This window comes from Plodia interpunctella, chromosome 7, assembly GCF_027563975.2.
Source record: "Plodia interpunctella isolate USDA-ARS_2022_Savannah chromosome 7, ilPloInte3.2, whole genome shotgun sequence".
In the NCBI taxonomy this organism is placed as follows: domain Eukaryota; kingdom Metazoa; phylum Arthropoda; class Insecta; order Lepidoptera; family Pyralidae; genus Plodia; species Plodia interpunctella.
The window spans coordinates 10,450,449-10,477,593 of record NC_071300.1 but is presented as its reverse complement, the minus strand read 5'-3'; the positions used below and the strand labels follow the sequence as shown (position 1 = coordinate 10,477,593).

The 27,145-nt window shown below is 36.0% G+C and overlaps 1 protein-coding gene across 1 annotated transcript; it reads right to left on the bottom strand.

Annotated features, from left to right (window-relative positions):
* Positions 1–271: 271 nt before the first annotated feature.
* Positions 272–25,839, bottom strand: LOC128671473 (tubulin alpha-1A chain). The gene is made up of 10 exons (XM_053747932.1): positions 25,752–25,839; positions 9,319–9,541; positions 4,368–4,540; positions 3,639–3,767; positions 3,367–3,537; positions 2,922–3,125; positions 2,467–2,522; positions 2,105–2,201; positions 1,723–1,835; positions 272–1,357 (listed from the first exon to the last, which is right to left on the bottom strand). Exons 1-10 carry the CDS (start codon positions 25,752–25,754, stop codon positions 1,174–1,176), a joined length of 1,353 nt encoding a protein of 450 aa, XP_053603907.1. The 5' UTR covers positions 25,755–25,839; the 3' UTR covers positions 272–1,173.
* Positions 25,840–27,145: the final 1,306 nt, after the last annotated feature.

The window sequence follows — 27,145 nt, the reverse complement described above, 5'->3', positions numbered from 1 at the left end:
CTCTTTCTTTTAGTATACTTGCATCCCTTTCTGTTGCAGCGACAGACTGAAAAGTGAATATTAATTAAATATATTTACATTAATTTATCTACTGCAAGTTGCAACAGTCAACTTTGACGTTGACTTTGACATGCGCGCCGCTCACGTTTGGACAAAATGGCGTGCTTTGCGTTTTTCTGCGCAAGTTAAAGTTAACGTCATAGTTGACTGGTGCAACCCATCGTAGATAAATTAATGAATAAAATGGATATGGATGAATAAAACAACAAAATGTATCTAAGTGTAAAACTTTATGTGCAATAAAAATAAATTATTACAAATGGTTATTCGAAGCACAATTAAGATAATTTATGAAATTGCCTTACAATTGTAATGTTATTCGATATTACATTTGTAATTACGTATAATTAATAATAATAAATGCATATATTAAATTCTTACAGACAAACAAACTTTACATTTCAGTGTTGAAAGTTATTTTAAAAAGTTTGTACTGTTAATCAAGCTACCTTTCACTCTTCATTCTTACAATTAATTAATTTTAAAACTTATTAATATAAATCGATAGCATTCTAAATTCTGGAATGACAATACTGAATGACATAGAATATATTTTTATTTGTAAGTATTTTTCAATAGAAAAGCACTTTGTTGTCTGTAAATTAAGTACCAATAAATCCAAGATTTCGATTACGTATATTGAGAATAGCATCAGTATTAGACATGGTAATAGAACATTTATATCCCATTCAACACGCATTTAACAGTTAATTTTTTCATCGTGAAGTTTTTATTTCGGAAACTGGCCCGAAGTAAAACTACTTAGCTTGTTGTGTTTATATCCTACTCCAGTAATGTTCGAACTAATAGGAAAAAAATTGTCCTAATAGGTTCCACACGTGGATCTAGAAGGTAATCACCTTCTATAAATAGGATTCAGGGGTTAGTATCAGAAGGTAAAGATATCAGAATGGCTAAGTAACACAAAGTACATATTGTTTTCGCTATTAATCCTTCCTGTATCCGTAATATCCACTTGGTACATTAGTTATGTAACATTATTCTTATATATCGGAGATTGGTAATCGAACGCAAGACGTGCAGAAATTTCCTCGCAACCCAAGTTGAAACAGGTCGCAAATTCAGGCCAGCTTCTCTTTCGAGTGCAAGAGCTTAGTACTCGTTGTCCTCGTCCAGCTCGCCCTCGGTGGAGTCGACGCCGACCTCCTCGTAGTCCTTCTCGAGCGCGGCGAGGTCCTCCCGCGCCTCCGAGAACTCGCCCTCCTCCATGCCCTCCCCCACGTACCAGTGCACGAACGCGCGCTTCGCGTACATCAGGTCGAACTTGTGGTCCAGTCTGCAATCATCGATGGAATTGAAGAGGTTCGAATTCTGTTCGAGCCACATGCGTTTATTGTTGCATATGCATTACACATGTTATTTGATAGAATTTAACAAGATGAAAAAATACCCCTTAACCCTATGTCAGAGCACCTTCCTCCTGGATCCAATCTCTCTTGGCCGATATGAAACTCTTTAAACAGGCTTCGGACACAAGTCGGCCGAACCAAAGACGATATGTCCAGATGGAGATACAACTCGGAAACTGCTTGCCTGCGTGGCGTCTCTCCTCTTATTGGTCTTCACAAATATGATACGCCGCTAAGAAGAAGACATTTTAACTCGCCTGGATAATAAGTAATGTAAACGAATGACACACACCTGGCCCAAGCCTCGGCAATGGCGGTAGTGTTCGACAACATGCACACGGCTCGTTGTACCTTAGCGAGGTCCCCCCCCGGGACCACCGTCGGCGGCTGGTAGTTTATGCCCACCTGAAATGGAAAATAGTGTCTGTAAGCTTAGCAGCCCTTCAAAAGATATCACATTTAGCCACGTTTTCTTCTTTGTTTCCATTTCTGTCTCTCTCATTTGAGCGTTTTCCTGGTTTCTTCCTTAGTCGTTGAGCGTTGGAGCCTAGGATGTGTTTTCCTACATTTTTTCTCCAGTTCGTGCGGTCATCGGCATTCCTAGTTGACAATTGGCACACATTATCAGTTTCTTATTCGTTTCCATATTGGGTGGTAGGTAATTGTATAGTTACCTTGAAGCCTGTGGGACACCAGTCCACAAACTGGATGGTTCTCTTTGTTTTGATGGTCGCGATCGCGGCGTTCACGTCCTTGGGCACCACGTCTCCTCTGAAATATAAGTAGGAAAAACGTCAGTACCTAAGTAGTAAGAGATTCGATGTAGTAAGATTTCGAGATTCGAATCGACAAACGGCAATGTCAAACACTATGGAAAGCAACAACGAAACTACTTGCTACGTCGACGCAACCAATAGAAGCAATGGAGCCGGGTTCTAAATCAGCACTGTTGTTTAGGTGAGAGTCAACACATTTCATTCGTTGTACCTACTGCTATGTTAAATTGAACTATACGAGGAAGTAATATGTACACTACCTGTATAACATACAGCAAGCCATATACTTGCCGTGACGTGGGTCGCATTTCACCATCTGTAAATATTTTTTCTGTTTTGGCAAATCAAACTCTTTTATGTCTTAGAATTTGTTATAGTTTCTCATCAGACATTCTTTTTATAATATGTAAGGAGTACGCAAGTTTCTCACGTGTTGGAAAAGAGCGTCAGTAAATCTAAATACCTTTACTTAATGAGAATATTTCTCAAGGTTGATTTCTCAAAGGTTTCTCGGCTTGTTGGCTCGAAGCAATGTATAGGATTTTATCTCAATGCTTTCAATATTATAAATTGTGAAAGAAAGTTTATTTATTTGTTTCCTCTTCACGTTGTTATTTCATCTACACATCCACTTTTGAAATTTTGCATACATAAAGTTAGGAGTACGGCAATAGATAGGTATAGGGTAGAGGGCAAAATTCCTAATATTTCTCACCTGATTAGCAGGCTCGAAGCAAGCGTTGGTGATCTCGGCTACAGTCAGCTGTTCATGGTACGCCTTCTCGGCCGAGATGACGGGCGCGTACGTGGCCAGGGGGAAGTGGATGCGGGGATACGGCACCAGGTTGGTCTGGAACTCCGTCAGGTCTACATTCAGGGCGCCGTCGAAGCGAAGGGAAGCGGTGATGGAGGACACGATCTGAAATGGTTATGTACGAGTTATTTTCATGATTTGTATTCTTTTACATTGAATGTAAATGTTACCAAGATTTTAAAGGTTAAATTATTTATAAGGCTGATAAGGTTTTTGATGCAAAATGGCGCTAAGTCGTGCCATCCAATTTGGTAGAAACCAATGTGAAATAAAGGATGGTATTGCTAAAAATAGTTTACAACTCAAGGTTTTTTGATCATCAGGTATGAGTCGAACGTCAATTTACCTGTCCAATAAGTCTGTTGAGGTTAGTGTACGTAGGTCGCTCGATGTCAAGGTTTCTCCGACAAATGTCGTAGATAGCCTCGTTGTCCACCATGAACGCGCAGTCGGAGTGCTCCAGGGTCGTATGGGTGGTTAGGATAGAGTTGTATGGCTCCACCACCGCTGTTGACACCTGATTTGAATAAAAATTTAATAGAGTAGGAAGAAAATGAAATTTTATTGGTACGTATGTACGTAAAAAAATATCCGTTGGAATGGCCAACAACTATTTACCTGAGGTGCGGGGTAAATGGAGAACTCAAGCTTGGACTTCTTGCCATAGTCAACGGAGAGCCGCTCCATCAGCAGGGAGGTGAACCCGGATCCGGTGCCGCCGCCGAACGAGTGGAACACCAGGAAGCCCTGGAACGAGCCGTCAAGAGAAATAATTGACCGAGCGAGCGAAGCGAGCGAGATCTAACATTTGGGACAAAAATACATTTGTATGTATGTATGTGTGTTTGTAACGCGATAACTTTCGAACCGTTGGTCTGTTTTTGATGAAATTTAAAAGGTATTTTTAAGTACCCCACGAGGGCATCAAAATAGGTGCTGTCGTTTTTGAAATATTCACAATTTTATAAAAATGTATTATGTTCGCGGCGAACAACTAGTTAGCTTAATTTTAGATAAAGCCGCGGATAATTTCAACAGAATTGGATGTATTAATTGACCGGCCGAGCGAAGCGAGCGAGGTCTACCATTCTACTTGTTTGTATGTATGTATGTTTGTAATGCGATAACTTTCAAACCGTTCGTTTGATTTTGATGAAATTTAAAAGGTATGTAGGATCTGCCAATGGATATTTTAAGTTCGTGGGGCATCAAAATCGGTTACATATGTCGTTTTTGAAATATTCACAAGTTTGTAAAAACTCATCGAAAATTTATTGTGTTCGCGAGGTGTAAGTTCGCGGCGAACAACTAGTTAAATGAATTTATATCAATCAATGGATTATTTACCTGGAGGCCGGTGCATTGGTCGGCCAGTTTCCGGATCCTGTCGAGGACCACGTCGACGATCTCCTTCCCGATGGTGTAATGACCCCTGGCATAGTTGTTAGCCGCGTCCTCCTTGCCAGTGATAAGCTGTTCTGGATGAAACAGCTGACGGTACGTGCCGGTGCGGACCTCGTCTGAAAAAGAAAGAAATCTTTCAGACTAATATATATATATATATATATATATATATATATATATATATATATATATATATATATATATATATATATATATATATATATATATATATTAATAAAACGATGTTTTGAGAGTTAAGAAACACATCTGATAGAATAGAATTATACGGATAGAATTCACCTGAGAAAAATTTTCTTTATTATGAAATAACTTCTAAACGTAAGGATTAATATGCTTGTGCTTTTAATTTACATTATCATTCTACATATAAAATGCCTTATAGTTACTGAATTATAAAAGATAGATGTATTTATATTATTTCTTTATTTAGGCACATCAACAATATAAACACATACTTTTACATTTATGACAGACGTGCACAACATTCTATATCTATTTAGATGTATAGTGTCGCGGACTTTTTATAGATCTACTAAAAACCTATATTTTTGTAGTGCATTATATGCATGTATAATCAACAGTAGGGCCGGCGCACGCGCATTAAGATTTTCGGTAGCGCTTTTTTTCGGATTACTTTACAAGTGTTCATTGATATTGCTGAAAACTAATTTATTTCATAACAAATATATGCCTATAGCAATCTCGGATAGTGTAGCTTTCAAGTGTTGAAAGAATTGTTGAAATCGGTTTAGTAGCTTCGGTGCTTACCCGCCTCAAACATTCAAACTCACCTCGCGAACACATTTTTTTTTTTTTTTTTACAAAATTATGAATATTTCAAAAACGGCTTAGCCGATTTTGTTGCCATGCGAACTTAAAAATTCCATTGACATATCCTACATACCTTTTAAATTTCATCAAAATCGGACCAACGGTTCGAAAGTTATCGCGTTACAAACATACATATATTAAAAAAATATATTTTTGCCCCAAGTAGAATGTGAGACCTCGCTCGCTCGGTCAACTAGTGCGGAGGTTCGTGGAAGTACAGTGAACCTCTTGTCAGTAATCATAGATCTCTTTGTTTCTCTCATGCACGCGGCTGTGATAACGACGAATTTGTATTGAATTGACGACCTAGGTGGCGCAGTGGCAAGGTTCTTGCCACTGAACCGAGAGGTCCCGGGTTCGATCCCCGGTCGAGTTATGATGGAAAATGATCTTTTTCTGATTGGCCCCGGTCTTGGATGTTTATCTATATATGTATTTGTTATAAAATATAGTATCGTTGAGTTAGTATACCATAACACAAGTCTCGAACTTACTTTGGGGCTAGCTCAATCTGTGTGATTTGTCCTAATATATTTATTTATTTCATTTTGAGTAACTTGATGTTGATTATACCTTAGGACTAGATTGAAGAAGGCAAAGAAATTAGTAACAAAATAATTGAAAATATTTTCATAATAGAAGTACCTAGGAATTATAAAAATGTGATCTTTGTTCTAACCCAACAAAAAAAGTTAGCTATAGACAATACATACGGATACATGATAATACAAAACATAAAAAACTACAATATTTATCGAATCGAACGAATCACTAGCGTGTATCGATAATAATTTGTATCAAATAATGTTGATGCAATCGCACGACACGAAATATTAATTCAATTTGTCAATATTGCGTTGTATATATGAATTGTATGACTAAATGTTTCAAACAGCTCATGGAAAAGTATAACTAATACATGTGATGATTCAAGAGAGTAAATTAATGTATATTGTACATACTAAAGTTTCCAAATTCATCATATCACCTCGGTCTCCCTGAGAATTCGTCATAGTCGTATTCCTCATGGCTGAGGGTCGTGGTCATTACGTGGAATTAATTGCACACAACAACTTTCTTGGCATTATTAATGGAGTGTGGTTTGCCATTGCCTTCACCATTTCACACACAAGTTAATAAGAATCGACCAGTGTGCAGGTTTCCTCACGATGTTTTCCTTCACCTGAAGCAAGTGGTGAAAACTACTATACATGAGTCAGATTGGTGTACAAACTCATGTGGTACGAGAATGGGATTAGAACCTGGGACCTTTCGATCCACAGGCGGGCGTTTTAATCATTACACCACCACCGCTTCTGAGAATATCACATGCAAAATAAACCATCATACGGAAAAGTTTACATTATTGGCTGATTATATGTTATCGATATTATAACTGCACCTGTGTAAACGAATTCTTGTTTATGTATTGTGAAACTTAATTAACCTAGGTAATAACGAAAATATTTTCCACGAAATAACTCGAACATACTTCTACAAAAAAGGAAAGAATTAAATTGGGTAGAATGGCGGATATGAACATTTTACCGCGTAAAAGAAACAAGGGAGAAACAAGTTTCAAAAGAAAAATAACTAAATAGGTAAGTCTAGTATTTACATCTATCTATAGGAGACTGTGTTATAAATAGAAATTTAATCTAGATTTAAAATAATGACTAATTTAGAGCACATTTCATACGAAGCATCAGCTGTTTTAATTGAAACAGATGCTCTGCGTGCCACTCGACTTGTCTTAATTACATCCTTTCAAGTTCCAGCTAAGATGGCTCTGATCTGAGTTCACTGGGCTCCTAGTCTTGTATACAATCCTCTCGTTGTGTCATTGCAAACTAAGAAAGACGAGCTCTTATGATTAGAAAGTGTCATTAAATTTAAACTCATAGTATTCGGAGTAAAGATACTTGTCATAGTTTATTTTATTGTTTGTATCAAATTGTTAATAATTATTGTTTATTTAAAAACTACACACTACTATATACAGCTTTATAGTTTTGGTATAAGCAATATAGGTACCATGTTTGTTAGATTTTTACAATGATAGTTTTTTAAAGGGAAAGGAATAGCGTAATAAAATTAATTATGATTTTCCTAATGGAAACCACAGCAGAGATATAACGGCAATTCGATGAAACACTTAGTGCCCAGTATAATCTTAAGATAATCAGTCTTTAGTCTTAAAAATAAAAGCTTTAGAAAGTCAGTCGCAGCAAATATGAGTTTTGTTGGAAGCGATGAGTGATGATGATAAGTGATGGCTACTTGTCTGGTTCTTGTATAAAAGTATACACTTTTATGCACAGATTGAGACCAAATTAAAAACGGTATTATTTTAACAACGGTATTTTAATGGATGCTAACCAAAATTGAGTGAAGTGCTAATACCTACAGTCGTATCTGTATTATATTTATTTATATATTTATTTACAAATTCAGGATGATTATATTATAAGTATTTATATATAGGTGCTGCTTATTTCTAAAGAAATCTCTTCTAGCAGGTCTTCTACACACACATTTATATAAGTAAAAGGATTCGCATGTGTACTTATCAATACTATTAACAATTTTACAAAGTCAATCCTTTCATAATCTGGCATTTTTGTAATACGACGATTTTAAATTGAAATATTAAAAAGCATTGACGTATTTGTGAAGACAAAAAAATTATATGCATGCACTTTGTGCGCTACGATGCGGGAAGAATGGAAGAATTTCTAACAAAAACCGCTCTTGGTGCTAAACTGATTTCAATATTTAACCATTAAGACGATGCAGAATTAAGTGTGGTCAGAACGGGTACAAAAACTGTGTTTTGATCTGTTTGTTATTTTTTAAAGTTAAATTACATTAGGTTTTTATGTTGCGTGGTTGATTGTCTTGGCACTTGTAATTGAATTTTTCCTGATTCTGATTTATTTAGGGGAATTTAGAACAGAGACGTGGTGAGATTTGAACTCAGCAGTTTTATGGAGTTCAATAGCAGAATTTACGTTTCTCTATAATAAATTGTTAATTTGAAAAAGCACATATTGATGGCTCTTAAAGAAAATATATTCCTACTTATACAACATATCAGTTTTTAAGTCCATAAAACTATTTATGATTTCGAATACGATTCATGCGTGACTGTGACTAAGTTTCTATCATAAACTTAGATTTTTATTTCCAACATCAAACACCGTAACATGCAAAGTCTGATGCATACCATTAATACATTAAGTACATGGAGCATCGATTTGTTTAATAATACAAGTTACATGCAAATATTGTTCCATAAAAAATCCCTACTCAACTCAGATTATATTATGTATAAAATAAACTAGATACTTAGTGGAGAGAAAAAAGTAAGGTCTGTTGCAGCTAAGGGATGATCTATGCTGAACATGATGATGACATTTTGTATAAGATATAAGATAGAATATACATGCAGTTATACAGACACATAAAATGTATAATGCTTTGGGTTAAAAATATGAAATTCGAGTTCATCGACCTTCGAAACAAAACTTTCGAGTAATGACAGTTTTTCAGTTCTGATAATGACACTTACAGTCTGAAATAGCGGTCAGCGCAGCGACAAATGGTCGTGGGTTCAACACCCGACGAACCAGAACAGAAGGTATTTTGTACACCATAATTATCTGTTCATTTCCTTGTCTAGATTCTAGATTTAGTTCGTTGACATTGTGATAGGCAAAAACCGGTGATGTTAATTTTTTAACGCATTTATTGCAATAATGGTGGCAATGATATCGGTAGAATGGATTGCTGTAATGTCTTCCATACTCACTATTTAATTATTACATGAATGATATTCAAGTTATTACATAACACAGTTTGCTAGTTAGTATAATTCGATGCGAGCTAGTTTCGTTATTTACAGTTAATGTTAGACTTGATTTATGAATTAACAGAGTACCTATCCTAGATACAACAGTTAGACCCTTGAATTGAATAAGCATTATCATTTGTCTGATTTCAACAGAGAAAGCTGGTGATATACTAACAAATTCTCACTTACCGACGACTGTAGGCTCCAAATCGACAAACACGGCTCTTGGCACATGTTTGCCAGCCCCGGTCTCACTGAAGAAGGTGTTGAAGGAGTCGTCTCCCCCGCCCAGGGTCTTGTCTGAAGGCATCTGGCCATCAGGCTGGATGCCGTGCTCCAGGCAGTAAAGCTCCCAGCAGGCGTTGCCGATCTGGACGCCGGCTTGGCCGATATGGACTGAGATGCATTCCCTCTGTAACGAAAAGAAAGAATTAACATAAGATTTTAAATACGTCTTCACCCGTCAATCGCGCATTTTCGAAACACAATAGATAAACAATTGTTTGATAACTATTTGCACCGGTTCGTAAGGTAGATGTTAGGATAAATATATATATATATATATATATATATATATATATATATATATATATATATATATATATATATATATATATATATATATATAAATATATATAATATATATAATCGATATAAACGAAAGCTTAAATAAACCAAAAATTAAAACAAATCTGAAACTATAAAAATGTCCCGTGGAAGTGTACCCAGAAAGCTAGAAAGCTGGTTTGCAAATTGAATTTGGAATATCCTTTATCCTTATTAGGTAATTTCCAAATTTTAAGGATATACCTATATCAGTATTTAAACTGCCTGACAAACTTTGACCTAGATAGGTACATTGAACCCGGTATTGACCAAGTAATTCAATAATTCAAAATTCCATCTTAATTTAAAGGGGTATAACCGTGCAGATGTCTAAACAAGTAAACCACGAAAGCAGTTAAAGTTATTAGCGAGGCGACATGATTATGTACTAATTAATATTTTTCAATCAAACATTTTATAAAATGGTTTAAAAAAATATATATTTACTAGATCTATCTATTATTGATCTATATTATTGTTTGCTAATGGTTTTTTACCCATACAACACAAACTAGGACTAAAAATCGAGAGGCAAGCCATCAATCCATTTTAGTCAACATTGTCGACTTCGTGGATCCTGACCATGCCGCCTTCAATAGAGTATAATGGGCAGAGGTCAGTGACGTGCCGCATACTTTGGGCCTTCCCGCAGGGACACAGAGGACTGTCCGAGAAGTTTCAACTGCTCAGCAATGGGGCGCATCTTCCTTGCGAAGTTCGGCACCTATTTATTTACTAGATCTATGTTATCCTGGGCTACGTAAATAGGTGCCTAGCAAACACCAAACTTCAGGTCGCCGCATTCAGGCTGATCGCATTTATTCAATTTTCAGCGAAACATTAACACGCACCTCCCCGGTCACAGTGACGATTTGTAGATTTGAAGAAAATGCGACGGCAGATTCATTTATCTAGTTGTTACAATATTCGTAACAATTTAAATTGTTAAGAATATTGCAAGGATGTAGTTTTTTTATACACAAATATCCAATTATATACTGACATGTTCGTACTCTTAGCCATTTATCCTGAACACTTTAGTTAACAAAATGTCTTTGAGTTTAGAGTGCCTCTTGGCAAAGGTTTCTTCCAACTCTCTCCACTGTTAATTGATGTCAAAGATTTAGAATACGTAGGTAGCACAATTTAAAGCCATGGGTGAACACCCATTTATCAAATAACCATTACTTCTAATTAAATGAATTACAATGAAAATCTTTACCACAAAAAAATGTATATGACCACAATAAGGTATTATTCTCCAACCACAATGAGGTCCTCGGTCTAAGTCGGCCATTAACGAGGATACAATAGTAAGAATTACCCCAGAATGGGGTAGTAGCACTAATATCCGCTGTTTGATAGACAATGAATAGTTACTTTGCCTAGTTCTCAAGATAATCGTATCATGTTTTTACGCAATCCAGTGAAGCGGTGGTGGTGTAAAGGTTAAGACGCCCGCCTGTGGATCGAAAGGTCCCAGGTTCCCGAATCCTACTAGTGTCACATGAGTTTGTATACCAATCTGACTCATGTAGTTTTCATAGGCCACCACTTGCTTCCGGTGAAGGACAACATCGCGAGGAAACCTGCACACTGGTTGATTATTATTAACTTGTGTGTGAAATGGAGAAGGCAATGGCAAACCACTCCATTAATAATGCCAAGAGAGTTGTTGTGTGTGTTTCATTTGAACACGACCCTAAGCCATGAGGAATACGACTATGAAGAAGAATTAATTACGCAATCCACCCTAGGGTAGGTATAGGTGAAGGTATTATTTACATGCTTTTATTTAACTTGCAATGTGACTCCCTATGTTTCGAGTGGAATCTTGAAACTAAATTTTGAAGAAGATATCTTCAACCGATTTAGCTGAAATTTTGTAAACACATGTAGTTTGGATGACAATGCATTATTATGATGCATGACCAGATGGTATACCACGGGTCGGCTTCAGACGTGGGAGCTCCTCAACAGTTTACTGCACGGACATCATGGTATTTTTGTCACACATTGAATGCAATAAAAACAATAAAAGCTTGTAAAAAACTTATTTCATAACTTTTGTATTGCTAGATCACAATCTAACGGTAACTACTTAATTTATCTATATTCTTGCATAAATAACTGGGCGATTAATGTATCTAGACTTCCGATTAGTTTTAGTAGTCATTGTACATTAATCTGTTCACTAACAAACGTCCATATAAGGCAACTAGATCATTAGAGATGTAAATACATTGTCATTGACAAAACAAAGTTCAATGCAGACAACGCTTGGATGAGCCGACACGCTCCGACTGGCTTTCGATGGCTTCTTAATATAATGGCTGTCAACCTTATTATAATTGGTTGCCGAAACTACTTGAAACACCTCGGTGGCGCGGTGGTAGAGGTCCCGGGTTCGATCCCCGGGGTCGGGGTCATGATGGAAAATGATCTTTTTCTGATTGATCCGGGTCTTGGATGTTTATCTATATATGTATTTGTTATAAAATATAATATCGTTGAGTTAGTATCCCATAACACAAGTCGCGAACTTACTTTGGGGCTAACTCAATCTGTGTGATTTGTCTTAATATATTCATTTATTCTTTTACTTAGTCCGTATTCTTAATACTATTGTCATGAAGTATGTTAATAATATTAAACTTAAGTTTATTGTACATCTATTTCAGTGGGCATGGCGTTTGAGACAATGGCTGTTGTTCATAAAAAGAGTTAAAGCAGTAGTAAAAACATAGCTGTAAAAGTACTAAATACCATGTTTTGTAATTATCACAGTTGACAAAATTTGACATTGATTTGGAGATAGAACAAGGCAAATATACTTTAGCAAGTATGCTTTATCTTATTAATAAAAGGGATGTTGAGCTGCGGTTCATTTTATTACAGAGTTCATATACCAAATTTCAGTTTTACCATGAGATCAACTGCCCAATGTATTAAAGCTCATATTTTATACGTATGTTACATGACTACATAGTATAAAATAAAGTCGCTTCCCGCTGTCTGTTTGTCCCTATGTAAGCTTAGAACTTTAAAACTACGCAACGGATTTTGATGCGGTTTTTTATAGTGCGATGATGTATTATAATAGTTTTACCGATACCAAGTTGGACGGGCCGCCAGTACCAAATAAAAAACTTACGATAATGGTTGAGTTTATAAATTTTATTTTCAGTATATAAGTAATTTGAATATATCCTTTTTCATGTCCCTAATATAGTTTTGTCAATTTTGTAGCCATGCATAATACATATATATGAGTACCGTAGATAAACCCAACATGCGATGGTTAATATAGAAAGTGGATTATCCTGTAGGAAGGGTATTTTATTGGTTAGGGTACTTTTACTCATGTATTTTATGGGCAGTAAAGACAGTTTTTTGGTATGACGTAAGTATTAAAGAAAAATGCAACAGTTTATTTTTTTATCTATGAAAAAATATGCTATTGATTTGATGATAATAGTCTTTCCGAAATGGCTAGCTTTTAGAGAAATAGTATAAATATTTACATTTGACATGAAAAAGTGCCAGTGAAGGTTTAATTTTTGCGTCAACTCGTGAACGGATTCTGCCAGGGAGATGAGTTTGTTTCGGCTTTTCTTCTCAGCAGGCAATGGTCCTCCCAAAGCTTATAGTTGTAGCTTTTATAGCTTGTAGCTTTTTGAGAAATTACTATATAATATAAAATTTGACGTGAAAAGTGCTTGCATGTGAAGGTCTAATTTCTGACTAAATGATTTGATATTGTTTCATTTATGTTCGTAACTGGCGGACTTGTCTGAAAGAAAACTGATAGAGTTTCATAATATGTACTTTATTATGTAGTGATATTTTAAGCTAAGATAAAAGGAGGGGAGATAGATAATGAATTCCAAAAAATAGTTAAAACACTCCAACAACGTTACTTGAAATCATAATTATAGCATACTAGCGGCCCGCCCCCACTTCGCTCGGGTAAAACCAGAACAAAAAAGTAGCCTATGTCCCTCCCGAAGGTTTCGTCTATCTCTATGCCAAATTTCATCAAAATCAGCCCAGTACTTTTTGAGTTTATTCATTACGTACAAAAAACAAAAATACAAATATTTTCTCTTTATAATTATTATGGAAGTATGGATATTATCATACAACGACAAATAATAATAACATAATTTTTTACATACCTTCGTATGATATTTTTGAATTAATTTTTTTTTGTTACCAAACCGTTATCAACCATTGGCTCACATTACGAACAAATGACTAAAATAACGAGCCTCCCCGCCACCTGCCAAGAAACCCACAATTTTCCTACAAAACCTTATCTATCTACTTGATTGATGATCCTCATTCGAGTGGAAGCCGTGCCACACCGTACCTGATCCCGTTTTTGTCTACACGAACTAGCTTTTATTGTGGAATTGCTTCTGAATTTCAGATTCATTGTGCATTGTTGGTGAAAGTTATGGAGATTGTATAGCTGTAGTTTGATTAACTGTTGAGACGATTAATCATTAGTATTTCAAGGTCAGTGACTTTTATAACTTGCAGTTTGGTAGTTTGTTGACAGTAAAGCTATGTTAATTAATATTTTGTGAACTATTTTCTGTACAATAACTTCCTGTTACCTATAAAACTTCTATATACATTTGTAACCTTTTGTAAGGTCTATACCGTACAAAATCAGAGTTCTATATAAGCTCAGCAGTGCAGTGGCCAGAATGAGGTTAAAATGACGATGATCAAGTTCCTCCAAGACCATTTTTGTAAAGATTATTATATATGTATAAACATTATATCTAAGCAATTTAAATTTTCAAGGTATTATAGTAAATTCGAATATTTTTAACTTATTACTGTTTGCTTGCTTCTTTCAAAAATAATGACCTACTTTTAAATAATTAGTAGTAATTAATGGAGCTGCTTTATGGACATGAACATGAACATGGTTTCTTTGTTCCTTGCTATTTCTAAATATAGTCGCAGCTATAAATATGTATAACTATCGGTAGTCACACAAATGTCCATGTTCGGCAGCGACACAATAGACTTCTTTAAGTGGTTTATAAGATTGGTCTTTATTCCATTAAATGTAATTGATATAAAAACCGAAAAGAACTGTTTCACATTTTATAGCTTACCGTAAACTGTGGGCGGTGTAATTACTCTCGATGGGAATTTAACCGACCACGCAGTAGAGGAGTAATGTAATCTAGCTGTCGGTTTCGATTACTCAAGTAATAACTTGCCGGTTCTTGTTAGCGATAATTTGGCTTGGTGAAGTCGAATGAAAATAGACCTTACTACACGGAGGAGTGAAGTCCTCTCTCTCTCTCTCTCTCTCTCTCTCTCTCTCTATATCTCTCACCACTGCATGCATGTGCATTCGAGGCTGTGAGTAATAAAAGTGACCTTAACATTTTGAAGATTCGGCTGTGATTTTACAACTAGATGCATGCCTAAAAATAACCTCGCCTTAGTCGCCTCATACGGGCGTAGACGAAGTGGTCATATTATACTCTTATTCTATACTCCCACTCGCCAAAATTAAGGATTGATTTCCATATAGGGATAAGTCTATTTTCTGTTTCGTGTCTTTATTATTGTAATTTGTAATTTCCTTTCCAGTTTTCGTCAGTTTTAGAAATAATTTGCCTATCGATTACGCATCTTCCTTATGCGTGCCAGTGCTAGCGCCGTCGACCGTGCGAATTGGAGACTATAAAGTAGGAAAGGCTACCATGGGTTCTGACGCTCAACGGCTGCCGAAGAACTAGGAAAAGCTTAGATGAGAATTTTTGCCATAAGAAATGGCATCTGTGTAATGATGTAAATTTTGGGGCGACGATGTAAATTTTGATTTAGTTTTTTTTTGTAGGTATTTATTTAATTCTTATTGCATATGCGGTGAATGATAATGTTATGAATGCCCAAATGCGCAGTCATACTAATTTAAATAATGATAATGTTTTTATAATTATATTTGATTCTCCACGTGCAATTTGCTCAAAATATATGTAAAAACTATTAGACTTCTAGCGGCCCGTCGTCGCTCGGGTAATAACATAATACGTTACACACCTAAACATTCCTCAGGAATCACACTATCTTTTAGTGAAAACCCCATGAAAATCCGTGCAATAGTTTTTGAGTTTATTGCGAACAGACAGACGCGGCAGAAGACTTTGTTTAATAATATGTAAGACATTTATCTCTGTCCGGGGCGGTAGATAATTACCTACAATTCGCAATATTAATTTTTATATTAAATCTTAGATCCTGGAGATAACGATTGACGACCTCGGTGGCGCAGTGGCAAGGTTCTTGCCACTGAACCGAGAGGTCCCGGGTTCGATCCCCGGTCGGGTCATGATGGACAATGATCTTTTTCTGATTGGCCCGGGTCTTGGATGTTTATCTATATATGTATTTGTTATAAAATATAGTATCGTTGAGTTAGCATCCCAAAACACAAGTCTCGAACTTACTTTGGGGCTAGCTCAATCTGTGTGATTTGTCCTAATATAAAAATAAAAAAAGTATTTAAAGAAATAAAAAAACAATTGAACAATAGAATCGCATCCATATCGCATCAGATGGAGCCGCGCGGGAATTGATAGGTTTCAATAATTAAACAGAAAGTTGGTTTAAAGATCTTTATATATCACTTCAGCATATCTTCAAAAATATTGCTTGTCGTTGGTTACAGTTATTTGGGGTGGACTTTATAAAATCTATGCTAAAGTTATAAATCAAAGACAACAATTGTAATATTTTCGGCTGATTGGGCAAAGACAATGTCTGGGCGTAGAGTAGATCCTATTCCGATATAGACGCACCGCTCAACGAACCGATCGGCAGGACGGCAGGAATGCCGCATGAGCTCTTAGACTACATTGTCTGAGGGCCTACTCCTTGAAATTCTATGAACTACAACTTACTGAACTTATTGGTGAACATTCCAATTGGGAAAGTTGTGGTTCGAGTTTGTGTAAGCCAAATAAGCGAGTTATTACGATTCATCATAATTGGTTCACCGGAATGAACTGCCAAGATATTTATATACTATTATTATAAAGATAGATAGATAAAAACTTTATTTGTAGCCACAGTACACACACATACATCAATGTTAATAAAAAAAAAACTGACACAATAAACGGGTAAACAACAATCACACATAAGAAATTTGTATGTGTGCTGCAGCAAAGAGGTAAGCGTTTGTGAGTTTGTATGTTTTTGGTGGGTAATCTCCGAAACTACCGAACCGATTTCAAACATTCTTTCACCATTATATAGGTACTTTGTCCAAGATTGCTATAGGCTTTATTTTATCTCAAAATTCCCACGGGAGTGAAGGCCCGGGCAACGTCTAGTTTATACATAAATGGCTTTAGCGATGAACAAACTAAACTAATGACAGCCAAATGTCATTGTGGTTAGAACTCGATATCGCAAAACCTAAGGGTGGAACCCTCAACCATATGTAGTTCCTGTAAGCTATATTCAATTTAATAATTACGAGAGCTAACAATACCCTTTTTCCGGGGAAAAGCACGTGTGGGGTATCTATGTCTTGTTGTAGTTGGTTCTTAATATTTAAGTGTACTTTTGTGTCCAATATCTATGTAAAAAACCCGGTCAAGTGCAGTTACCTTATAACTCACGTTATAAGGGTTCCATACAATGCCAATTATTCCATAAAAATGTTTCATGTTGAGTATACCACTTTATTTTACGGAACCCGCCGAATTAGCACTGAGAGAAAGAAGACTTTTGTGTTTTTGGTACTTAATGTTGCCTAATTCTTGAAAAGCTACTAATAGATGAACTAGTTTATGAATTTTGTGTTTGTTCCTTGTTTGTGAATAGAAATGTACTTCAGACTTATGAGGCGGCTAAAAGATAAATTTCAAATTGCGTCAGCTTGATGTATCTAAACTTCTACGGAAGAAAAAAATATTGTACCGACATGTACTAGCATATTACTTACAGGATTCTTTCACATTTCATTGAAAATGATATGACTAACAAACAAACATACGAAATCAGCGCAAGTCAAGTCGACCGTACGTGTCCGATCAAAATAATTTATTTTACACGTGTACAAAATTAAAAATAAGACTCTGTGCAGTCAAATCCAGCCAGTATTATTACATGATTGCATGTAATAGGAGTAATAGACAGCGCGTGAGGTCGACGAACCGCCACTAATTTCCTTTGCCATTGCCAGCAAAAAAAGTTAAATAAAAAAAGATAAAGAGGCGAAGGCGCAACGCATGCAGCCAGCCATTGTCCGAATGTTTTGTGGCTGAGATCAACGAATCGCCTTTGCCTCTAGCGGCTACCAATAAAAAAAAACTTGAGTGCTACTAGTACGTAGTGATTAAACTGAATTATTTAGGAATTTATATAACCCTTAACGTGCATTTGTATTATTCATAGATTAGATATTCTAAAAAAGAATTGAGGTAATATGCTGATAAAGCGTCTTTAATATTGTATTGATATGAAATTGATATCTTATTAAATAAGTATAACAGTAGCTTTGTACGTTATCAGTCGCTAAATGTTTCTATAAATATGAAATTACGTAATTAGATAATTTATCCACAGCAGACTATATAAATCAATCGAACATTACATTAATAGATCGTTAGAGGTACCTATATTATACTTTACTTCTGGTAAAGGTAAACCCTACCCGGTAAGGGTAGTTGTGATACTGTATGTGTATGAGAACACTCTCGATTAAGACTCCATTCAAACAAAAACCGATCAAAATCAATTCATGCATTTTTAACGCTACAACAAGATGCCACAGACAGACATAAGTACAGTCCTCAGACAGGGTTTAAAATTGAATGGAAATATTATATTTTTGCTATAAACGCTGTCTACAGTTTGATTCAAATGTTGGTTTAAAATATTAGAATTAGTTGGTTCTTAATACAAAAAAAATGACAATAAACATCTAGACTATCGAAAAAAAGTATAATAAAAAATCGGTATGTATAATGATCGTCGCATGTATACACACTGCGCATAACCATGATTACATATTCCGTCATGAAGGCGGGCCAGGGCCAAAGGGCCTACCACGAAGCTAAAACACGTAGCACGTTACTAACGTCCACATTCTGTTTCTATTTCCCATGTCGTATACTCGTTGTGTAAAAAAAGAGAGAAAGTGTGGACGCAATGACGTGCTTCGTGCTTTATATTTTATGGGACAGCCCCCCTGGAGACAGGATGACGTCACGGGCACTCCTAGCCATGAGTCAATAGCCCAAGCTGTGTTTGGGTTGTATTTGGGGATTGGGTTGCTGGCCGGACGAACCGTATACAGTTACATGATTTATAGGTATATGATTTTACTGTAGTTCTGAATTAGTAGGTATTAAATTGTTTTTATTCAAAACGTAAAGCGAAGCAGTTAAGGCTAAAGTATAAAGAGAAATGAGCGGATCCTATGTTAGAGATAGTAATAAATTTGTAAGGCAGTTATCCGACCTGTCATGATGTACGGGTCTGAATGTTGGGCGACGAAAGTGACGGATGAAAGGAAACTTCATGCGATAGAGATGCGAATGTTGAGATGGACGTGTACGATACTGGATTAGACAAAATAAGGAATGAAAGTAGCACCAGTTAATTAGTTTATTACATAGTTATAGGTTAGGCTGGTACGGGCATATTCTAAGAAGAGATAAAAATCACGTCACTCAAACGGCATTATAGATGGAAGTAAAGGGTTCCAGGAATAGAGGAAGACCTAAGAAGAAATGGATGGAGTGTGTCAAGGATAGTATGAACAGGAAAGGAGTATCAATGGATATGGCAAATGACAGAACGAAATGGAAGGAACTTACATACTGTGCCGACCCCACATGAGTGGGATAAGGTCCAGAAGAAGAAGTAAGTCCATAAGGACTTACTAGCCTTGAAAAAGTAAAACAATAGCGGCAATTTTTGCATAGGATTTAAATTGTGCATTCATACTTTTCAAATCAGAAAGAGTGTTTTCAACAATGACTCGTCGTATAACCAAGGATAACAGAGTACACACAAGTTCAAGGCTCTCAGCCCGATGACGATCACTCTGCTTTTGGCTTGCACTTCACGCTTCTTGCGCAGAGGAATTCGGCGCCTTTTTGCTTATTTTTGGCGGGAAATCGCGGTCTTGCTTTCTTTTAAATCGGCCTTACATCAATTACACGTTTAATTCTAGTTTTATTAAGTTAACTGTTCTGTATTACGGTCTTTAAACTTAATGTTACTTGGATTAATTTGTTTGGAAAAAGTCAATTTAGCTGAGCTTTTTGAATTGGTAAGATTTGTTTATTTAATCGTTGTATGTATCTTTAATCAAGCAAAGCCATTAGGACCCCTAATGGTATTTACTCGATTAGATTCACTTTCAAATGAGAAAAGCAATCAGTATTGATTTTTTTTAATGGTCAGATCTCCTCGGCCTACTCTAAGCTTGTGTCGTGGATCCATGGACGGACATATTACAGCAACAAGCAATCTCAGAAGTGCCGACAAATATTTTTGAAACCAAACAAAAATATTTTACCAGTGCTGGTAATCACACCCTAAGTCACCTTACCACTGATCACTACGGGTGCACTGGTTATTTTATAGCGGCCATTTATCAAAAAATTACACATAACCAGAATTAATCAAATTAGAATATATAATTTAAACCCACTTACAAAAGTCTTCTACTTCAGTTAATTTTGGTACAATTGGTGTAATTTTCAATCTAGATATGGATACCTACGAATAGTAACGAGTTATAATAACATTTTCTGCAGACATCTGTAACACTTTTTTTCTACATGATTCATCAGTAATGATTCATACAACCACAGAGAATAATAAATTTTCTTAGAATCAATCCAGAAACTTTTGTTGTTACTCAAAGACTTATTTAATGTTAGTGCATCTGGATTTCTAAATAATAAGTTAATTAATAAATTTCCACGGGAGCGAAGCCCCGGGGCGCAGCAGGTATTTTGGGAAATGAATAAAAAAATATGTGCACCTCAAGCATGTCGGTTGGCCTAAGACTTTAGGGAGCGAATTGTCACAATAGCATAATGCCATAATGTCCATTTGCTGCATGGCAGTTAGTGGCAGCGAATTACCATTTCAATTAAAAAGTATTCACTCGCCACTTCACTAATTACGTATATCGCGATGGGTGGGGCCGTCACGCACTCTTGAAAATCCCGTTTTCATTGTTCATGGTTGTAGGGGCTGTAACGCCATTAAGCCTCGGGTAAAAATAAATATGAAAATTTGAAGAAAGAGTGATTTTACAAGTGACCGCCTGACTGACGTCAAGCTCGGCAGCTCTATGTTTTATATCTTCAACTCTACTACATACAACCTCTACTTAGTTCTTAATTAACGTTATTAATTAAACCACAAAGCAAGATTAGTTAACATGGGCCAAATAGTCAATTTTCGCAGCTGTTTACACTAACCAATTAGCTCATTGTGTTTTGGTAATATCATTTCAATTAATATTATTGGCAGTGCGGAATAATTCATTCTATTATATTCTCTGTTGGTTCTTACGAAATATTACAAAAAAGAATGCAATAACTTTTTTTTTAATGATCTTTTTGAGCTCAATTATGATGAAAAGCTTTTCATCAATAGATAAACAATGTGGTTCATGCTCAAAACTTATAATGACTGTCAGTAGCAGAAACAAAGAAAGGAAAATATAATTTGCCAAAATTGATGTTAAACTGAATTAAACCTACATATAATAGGTATTTTACCGAATATAGCTATGCAATTATAAATGAATTAATGTGGAGCATGCTCGAACATAATAATAATAATTTATACTAGGTCTAAATTCTATCAGAGTCTAGCACGAAGACGAGTTTGCGCCGTACTGTTTGGAAAGAAACTGGGAAAATATTGGCAATTTGTAACAGTGCAAGAAATAAAACATTTCAACGTGCGACGTGTTGTGCTATAGAACGGCCGACATGGCATGAGTTAACGCAGTTTCGGCAGAATTACGCAGCATGCCAAAAAAGTTAGGTTTATAATATATCTAGATACCAATTGGGTTACAGTCTGTTACAAAATGGGTTGAACATTTATTTTTATAGCTTGACATGAAATATTTAGGCTTAGATAGACGAATAACAATGTTTTGTTACAAGCTTTTCAGTCTGTCTGTAATACTGCTCACATTTTTACCATTTTTATGACCCATTTACTTTCCAGCTTTTTTTTTTTTTCTTTAGGGATCACGCAAGAGTTCAACACTCATAGGATCACTTTGTTATTCGTCTGTCCGTCTTTAAATACCCTATTTCATGACAAGTTACTGATAAGTATATTTCTCATTAGTTTGTGTTATTATTTCTGTTGTTTTGTTATTGGTTCCGGTTGTGTTTCACCCGTTTCTGTGTTTGTGTCGTCCATCGAATCCGCGACACAAGAGTCATGAGTGAGTTGTTGAGACGTGTGGATGAAAACAAGAGTTAGTCCTTAGTGTTATCCATTTGTTTATTTTAAGATAGAGTAGAAGGTAAATACCAAAATGGAAATCTAAACCTACTCTCGTTTTCACCCACTATGTCGACATAGTGGGTCTATTTATTTAACACAACAATATAATTTTAACCTTTAATTAAGACTAGAGAAGCGTAGGCGTACTTATGGATGTTATAAGAAATCTAACTAAGGTAATAATCGTAATATAGTTTCTACAAGATAATGAACGGAATCAGCAGATCTCCTGCCTGTTAAGGATGCCGCCTACGAGCTATTGTAAGTATTGTGAGCACTTGTGGCTTTTGTTTCGAGTTCTAACTAGGTAACTCAGGTTGTAACTAGGTATGGCTGTCGAGTGATTAAGACGCTTAAAAGGAATAATTCTTAGGTTTGTAGAGAATTATGACTCATATACGTACTTAATTCGTTTTTATAGATCCGTAACTTCTAATTGTTTAAAGAATTATCTTTACGGAATAGGAATTACGCGTATCGTGTATGACCTGGCAAGCGTCGAACTAAAGATCTTGAAAAGGCTAAAGGAGTGAGATTGTGAAAAAGTTAGATAGCTACCCACATATATAATAATATCTATCTGATTGTTGGTCCGTCACATCACGACTAGTGTTGTGCCATTCCCAATACTCAAAACGCGAAATATATCAGGGGAAATGGGTGGTACGTACCTGGGAACGGGACATATTAAACTCACGACACGATAAGGCTCTCAGTGATTAAAATGACCATAAATTTATGATTATAATGACCATAAAGCAGAGAGCATCTAGAATTCTATGAGTACCACAAGGCAAGAAAAACAATAAATTTATTTTTGCTTTCTATGTCTGTGATAGTGACAGCAGAAGAAAACTTATTCTCTCTCTTGCTTCAATTGCCGTTAAAAGACCACTACGGAAATCGTAATTAAGTAAGCAACATTTAGGCTATCTCTGTAATAAAACTAAAACACGGTGATGTCACGATAACACATAATCGCGATAACAGCTAATTTTGACGTGTCCTGTAATCTGTGGGGTGAACATTAGATTAAGTTAGATGGCGAAAGATACGGAATTTCACGGGGTGAGAGGCTATTAGGTAAACGACACAAATTAAGTAAATAAATGAATGATGTTGATTGTAAAAATCCCGCCCTGTTCGAGTATATCGTTCGTGATGATGACATATATGCAATGTTGAAGATTTCTCAAAGCTGCAATACTTACAAATCTTTATGTAAATATACACGACGAGCATTGCAATCCAACGCACTCGTGCGATTCCACGGCAAGCAGCCTATCAATAATCATTTACAAAATGATCACGCATAGTTTTAAATACAAATAACAATGCTTAGTCTGTCTGACTTGATGTCACGAACTATTTACTAAATATAATTAAGTACTATAGTCAGGTCTTTGACCTTAGATTACCTACGATTATATTATTGATTGATGATTTTCCTAATGTTGGATGGTATTTTGTTCAAATGAATTCATAGCGGTTGTATTGGCGTATTCCCTTATCATTTTGTTTAGGTGCTTTATCGTGGTACTAGCGGCCCGTCCCGGCTTCGCTCGGGTAAAACCATAATAAATCGTACACCGAAACCTACCTCAGAAACCGGACTATCTATTAAAAAAACCCGCATCAAAATCCGTTGCGTAGTTTTAAAGATCTAAGCCTACATAGGGACAGACAGCGTAAAGCGACTTTGTTTTATACTATGTAGTGAAGAATTGGCGACAGTATTTATTAGTGCCGGATAAAGGAAACGAAAAACAAGTTCAGACAGATTGGTATACAAACTCATGTGGCACGAGTAGGATTCGAACCTGGGACCTTTCGATCCACAGGCGGGCGTGTTAATCATTACACCACCATCGCTCCGCACCGTTTTAGGTCTATCTCGTTGGTGACCGGTCCAGCTGGTGGCTGCGCGGTCTCCGGTCACGCTTGGTGACGCGGAACCGGAGCCGGATCGGATGCTAGTCTGGTTTGAGTTGGCAACAGCTGAGGCAAAGATGGTGCTAAAGCTTTATCTTTGACTCTTTAAAATCAAAATTTTCGTCTCCTTAAAATTTGCCATATATATAGTACTATTTGACGACCTCGGTGGCGCAGTGGTAAGATTCTTACCACTGAACCGAGAGGACACGGGTTCGATCACCGGTCGGGTCATGATGGAAAATGATCTTTTTTTGATTGGCCCGGGTCTTGGATGTTTATCTATATATGTATTTATTATAAAATATAGTATCGTTGAGTTAGTATCCCATAACACAAGTCTCGAACTTACTTTGGGGCTAGCTCAATCTGTGTGATTTGTCCTAATATATTTATTTATTTATAGTTAGGAGTATGGCATGTAGAAGGACATCGATAGTATCCGCAACTTCGCCCGCGTGAATTTGCCATGGGGACAGCCGTGGGAAATTCACGCGAAGGCGATGCTGCGTGCATAAAGTAGTATTATATACTTATTCTGTGGTTGAATGATTGAGTGTAACATCACTGTATTGACTGGGTACAGTAAACGAATTTTCTATAAATGCAAATTATGTTTTTCTTCCAGTATAATTTTTTGGCAAAAATCCCCTGGTATTATAGTGACCAAATACTATAGGAGTTCCTTTCGATATTTCTCCTAAATGGGATTGTAGTTGAGACAATTATATTATTAGAATTTTCACAGTTTAAGTAAACATGTTTATTTGTTAGACAAATTAAAAAATCCCCAATTTTCAATATTCATTTCACTACAACTTTTGAACGGCTGAACCGATTTGGATCAAACATATCTAAGAACAACCATAAAAAATTGCTATCAAATAAAAAACACCGCATTCAAATCGGTTCACCCGTTGATGAACTTTAAGGTTTGCATTTTTTTAAAGTAGGTACTTGTTTCCTTACAACTAAAAAATATGCACATATACATATATGTGAAATAGGGGATTTGACCCCCCTAATGCTTTTCAGGCAATGTTCCGTGGCATAGTATAATTTATCAGCAGTGCCATGAAAGTTGCAAACTACCTACTGAAAGAGCAATTTTCGCGCTCACGTGACTGAAGAAATTTTCGAAATGGATTATATATGCGAATTTGTAAAGTTTGATATTTGGTCTTTTATGAATCATATTAATCATTTGGATTTTGGTCACAAAGGGTTGGTAGGTATGTGTTTCGCGCGTATTTTGTATGTAATTATATAATTGATTACCTAAATTGATTTGATTTAGCAAACACATGGATGCGGAGTTTGGATTCATTTTAAATTAATAATCGAAGTGACTTAAATTCAGTTTTTAAACGAATTAACTATTCCAGAAAAAAAAACCGTTAGGGCGTAAAGTAGCTAAAAATCTTCTAAGCCACCTGCCTAAAACTTTTAAAAGAACCTTTAAAAAAAAAACTTAACATGTTTCAAAAAATAAATGTGAAAAGGAATCCAAATAACCTAAAATTAAATTTGAAAAAAGAACTTACCATTTTGTTTTTTTTTTTTTTCAGAGTAGCGTAATATAAGAGAAGAGCGGTTGGCGTGGCGAGTTGGTGAGGCAACGCACCGGGCCGGACTGTGGTGCGCCGGTGTGCGCCGCGCCTTATATCCGGCGCGACAGTACTATTCTGGATTGCTCTGATTTTTCAGTCGTTTGTCAAAGTTCTAATACTGTGTTATACATATTTTATACACAGACGTTAAATCATAAAAATGTTACGTGTTTTTAACAGAACATACTATATTTTAACATGCTATGGAACAAACACAAAAAATATAAGTGTATTTGAAAATATAATGCCTTATCCATAAGGACTATGTAGGTTGATGTATGAACTGTTAAGTGTACATTTGACTTCTGGTCTGATTTTAAGGAAATGCATTATTTTTAACTTAAAAAGGGACCGGACAAGCCGTTCGTTTGCTTAATCCTTTGAAAAGCTTTCCCATATTCTTGTGTAACCTGTTCAATGGCTAACCGGATTGGGTTAGCCATTGACTATCCCATATGGTGAGGCTAACCCTTTCAAATTTGGATTCCCCGTATGATATAGCTAAATCTTTCGAAGGGGTAACCCGTTCGTTATAGCGCTTACCCTGTTTGGCTTTCCCCTTAAATGCCTGCGGGGGGAGAGGGGTGTAGTTTTCATCACATCCCACTCCTGGGCAAATTTGTGTAGCTCCGTGTGTAAAGAGCCTAAAAGACACGAAACGACACATTGAATCGTGTAAATAATAACGCACCGCTTTACCGCACGCGCTTAGTATGTATTTGTTGTGCATTGCAATTTATTCAAATTAAGACCGTACGGCCTGAGCTTAAAGCATAAATTAGCCTGCTATCTGAACGGGTAACCCCTTCGTATGACTTACCTCAAAGAAAGGGTTTTGTAGTCGTTGATAAAGCGCTTACCAAAGCAAATTGAACGGGTTACAGCACCGAACGGCTTTCGAAAGCAAACCCATTCCAAAAACCCCTTCAAAACCCGTGAAAGGGATAGCGGTCCGGTCCCTACAAAACTACATATTTTATAATAAAATATGTAGTTTTATGCATTTCTACTGAAACACATTTAGTTTCTTTTTTGACATTGAGGTAGGTCTTTTGTGAAAATAAAACTTTAACTTTAATTCTTATTTTTAAGATTTTCCTTTTTATTTTCTTATGATTTTTGTATTCGTATGAATGGACAACTGCAGTAACTTACGTACAAACAGACAGCTGTTTGTACGTAACTTACTGCAGTTTTTACCAAAATTATATGTTTTTATGAAAATACAAAAAAGTCAATGAAACTTGGTAATAAATAAATAGAAAGACGGGGTGTCTTTCATGTGTCTATCAGAATAATACCGCCGCCAGTTCATGACGTCACACACG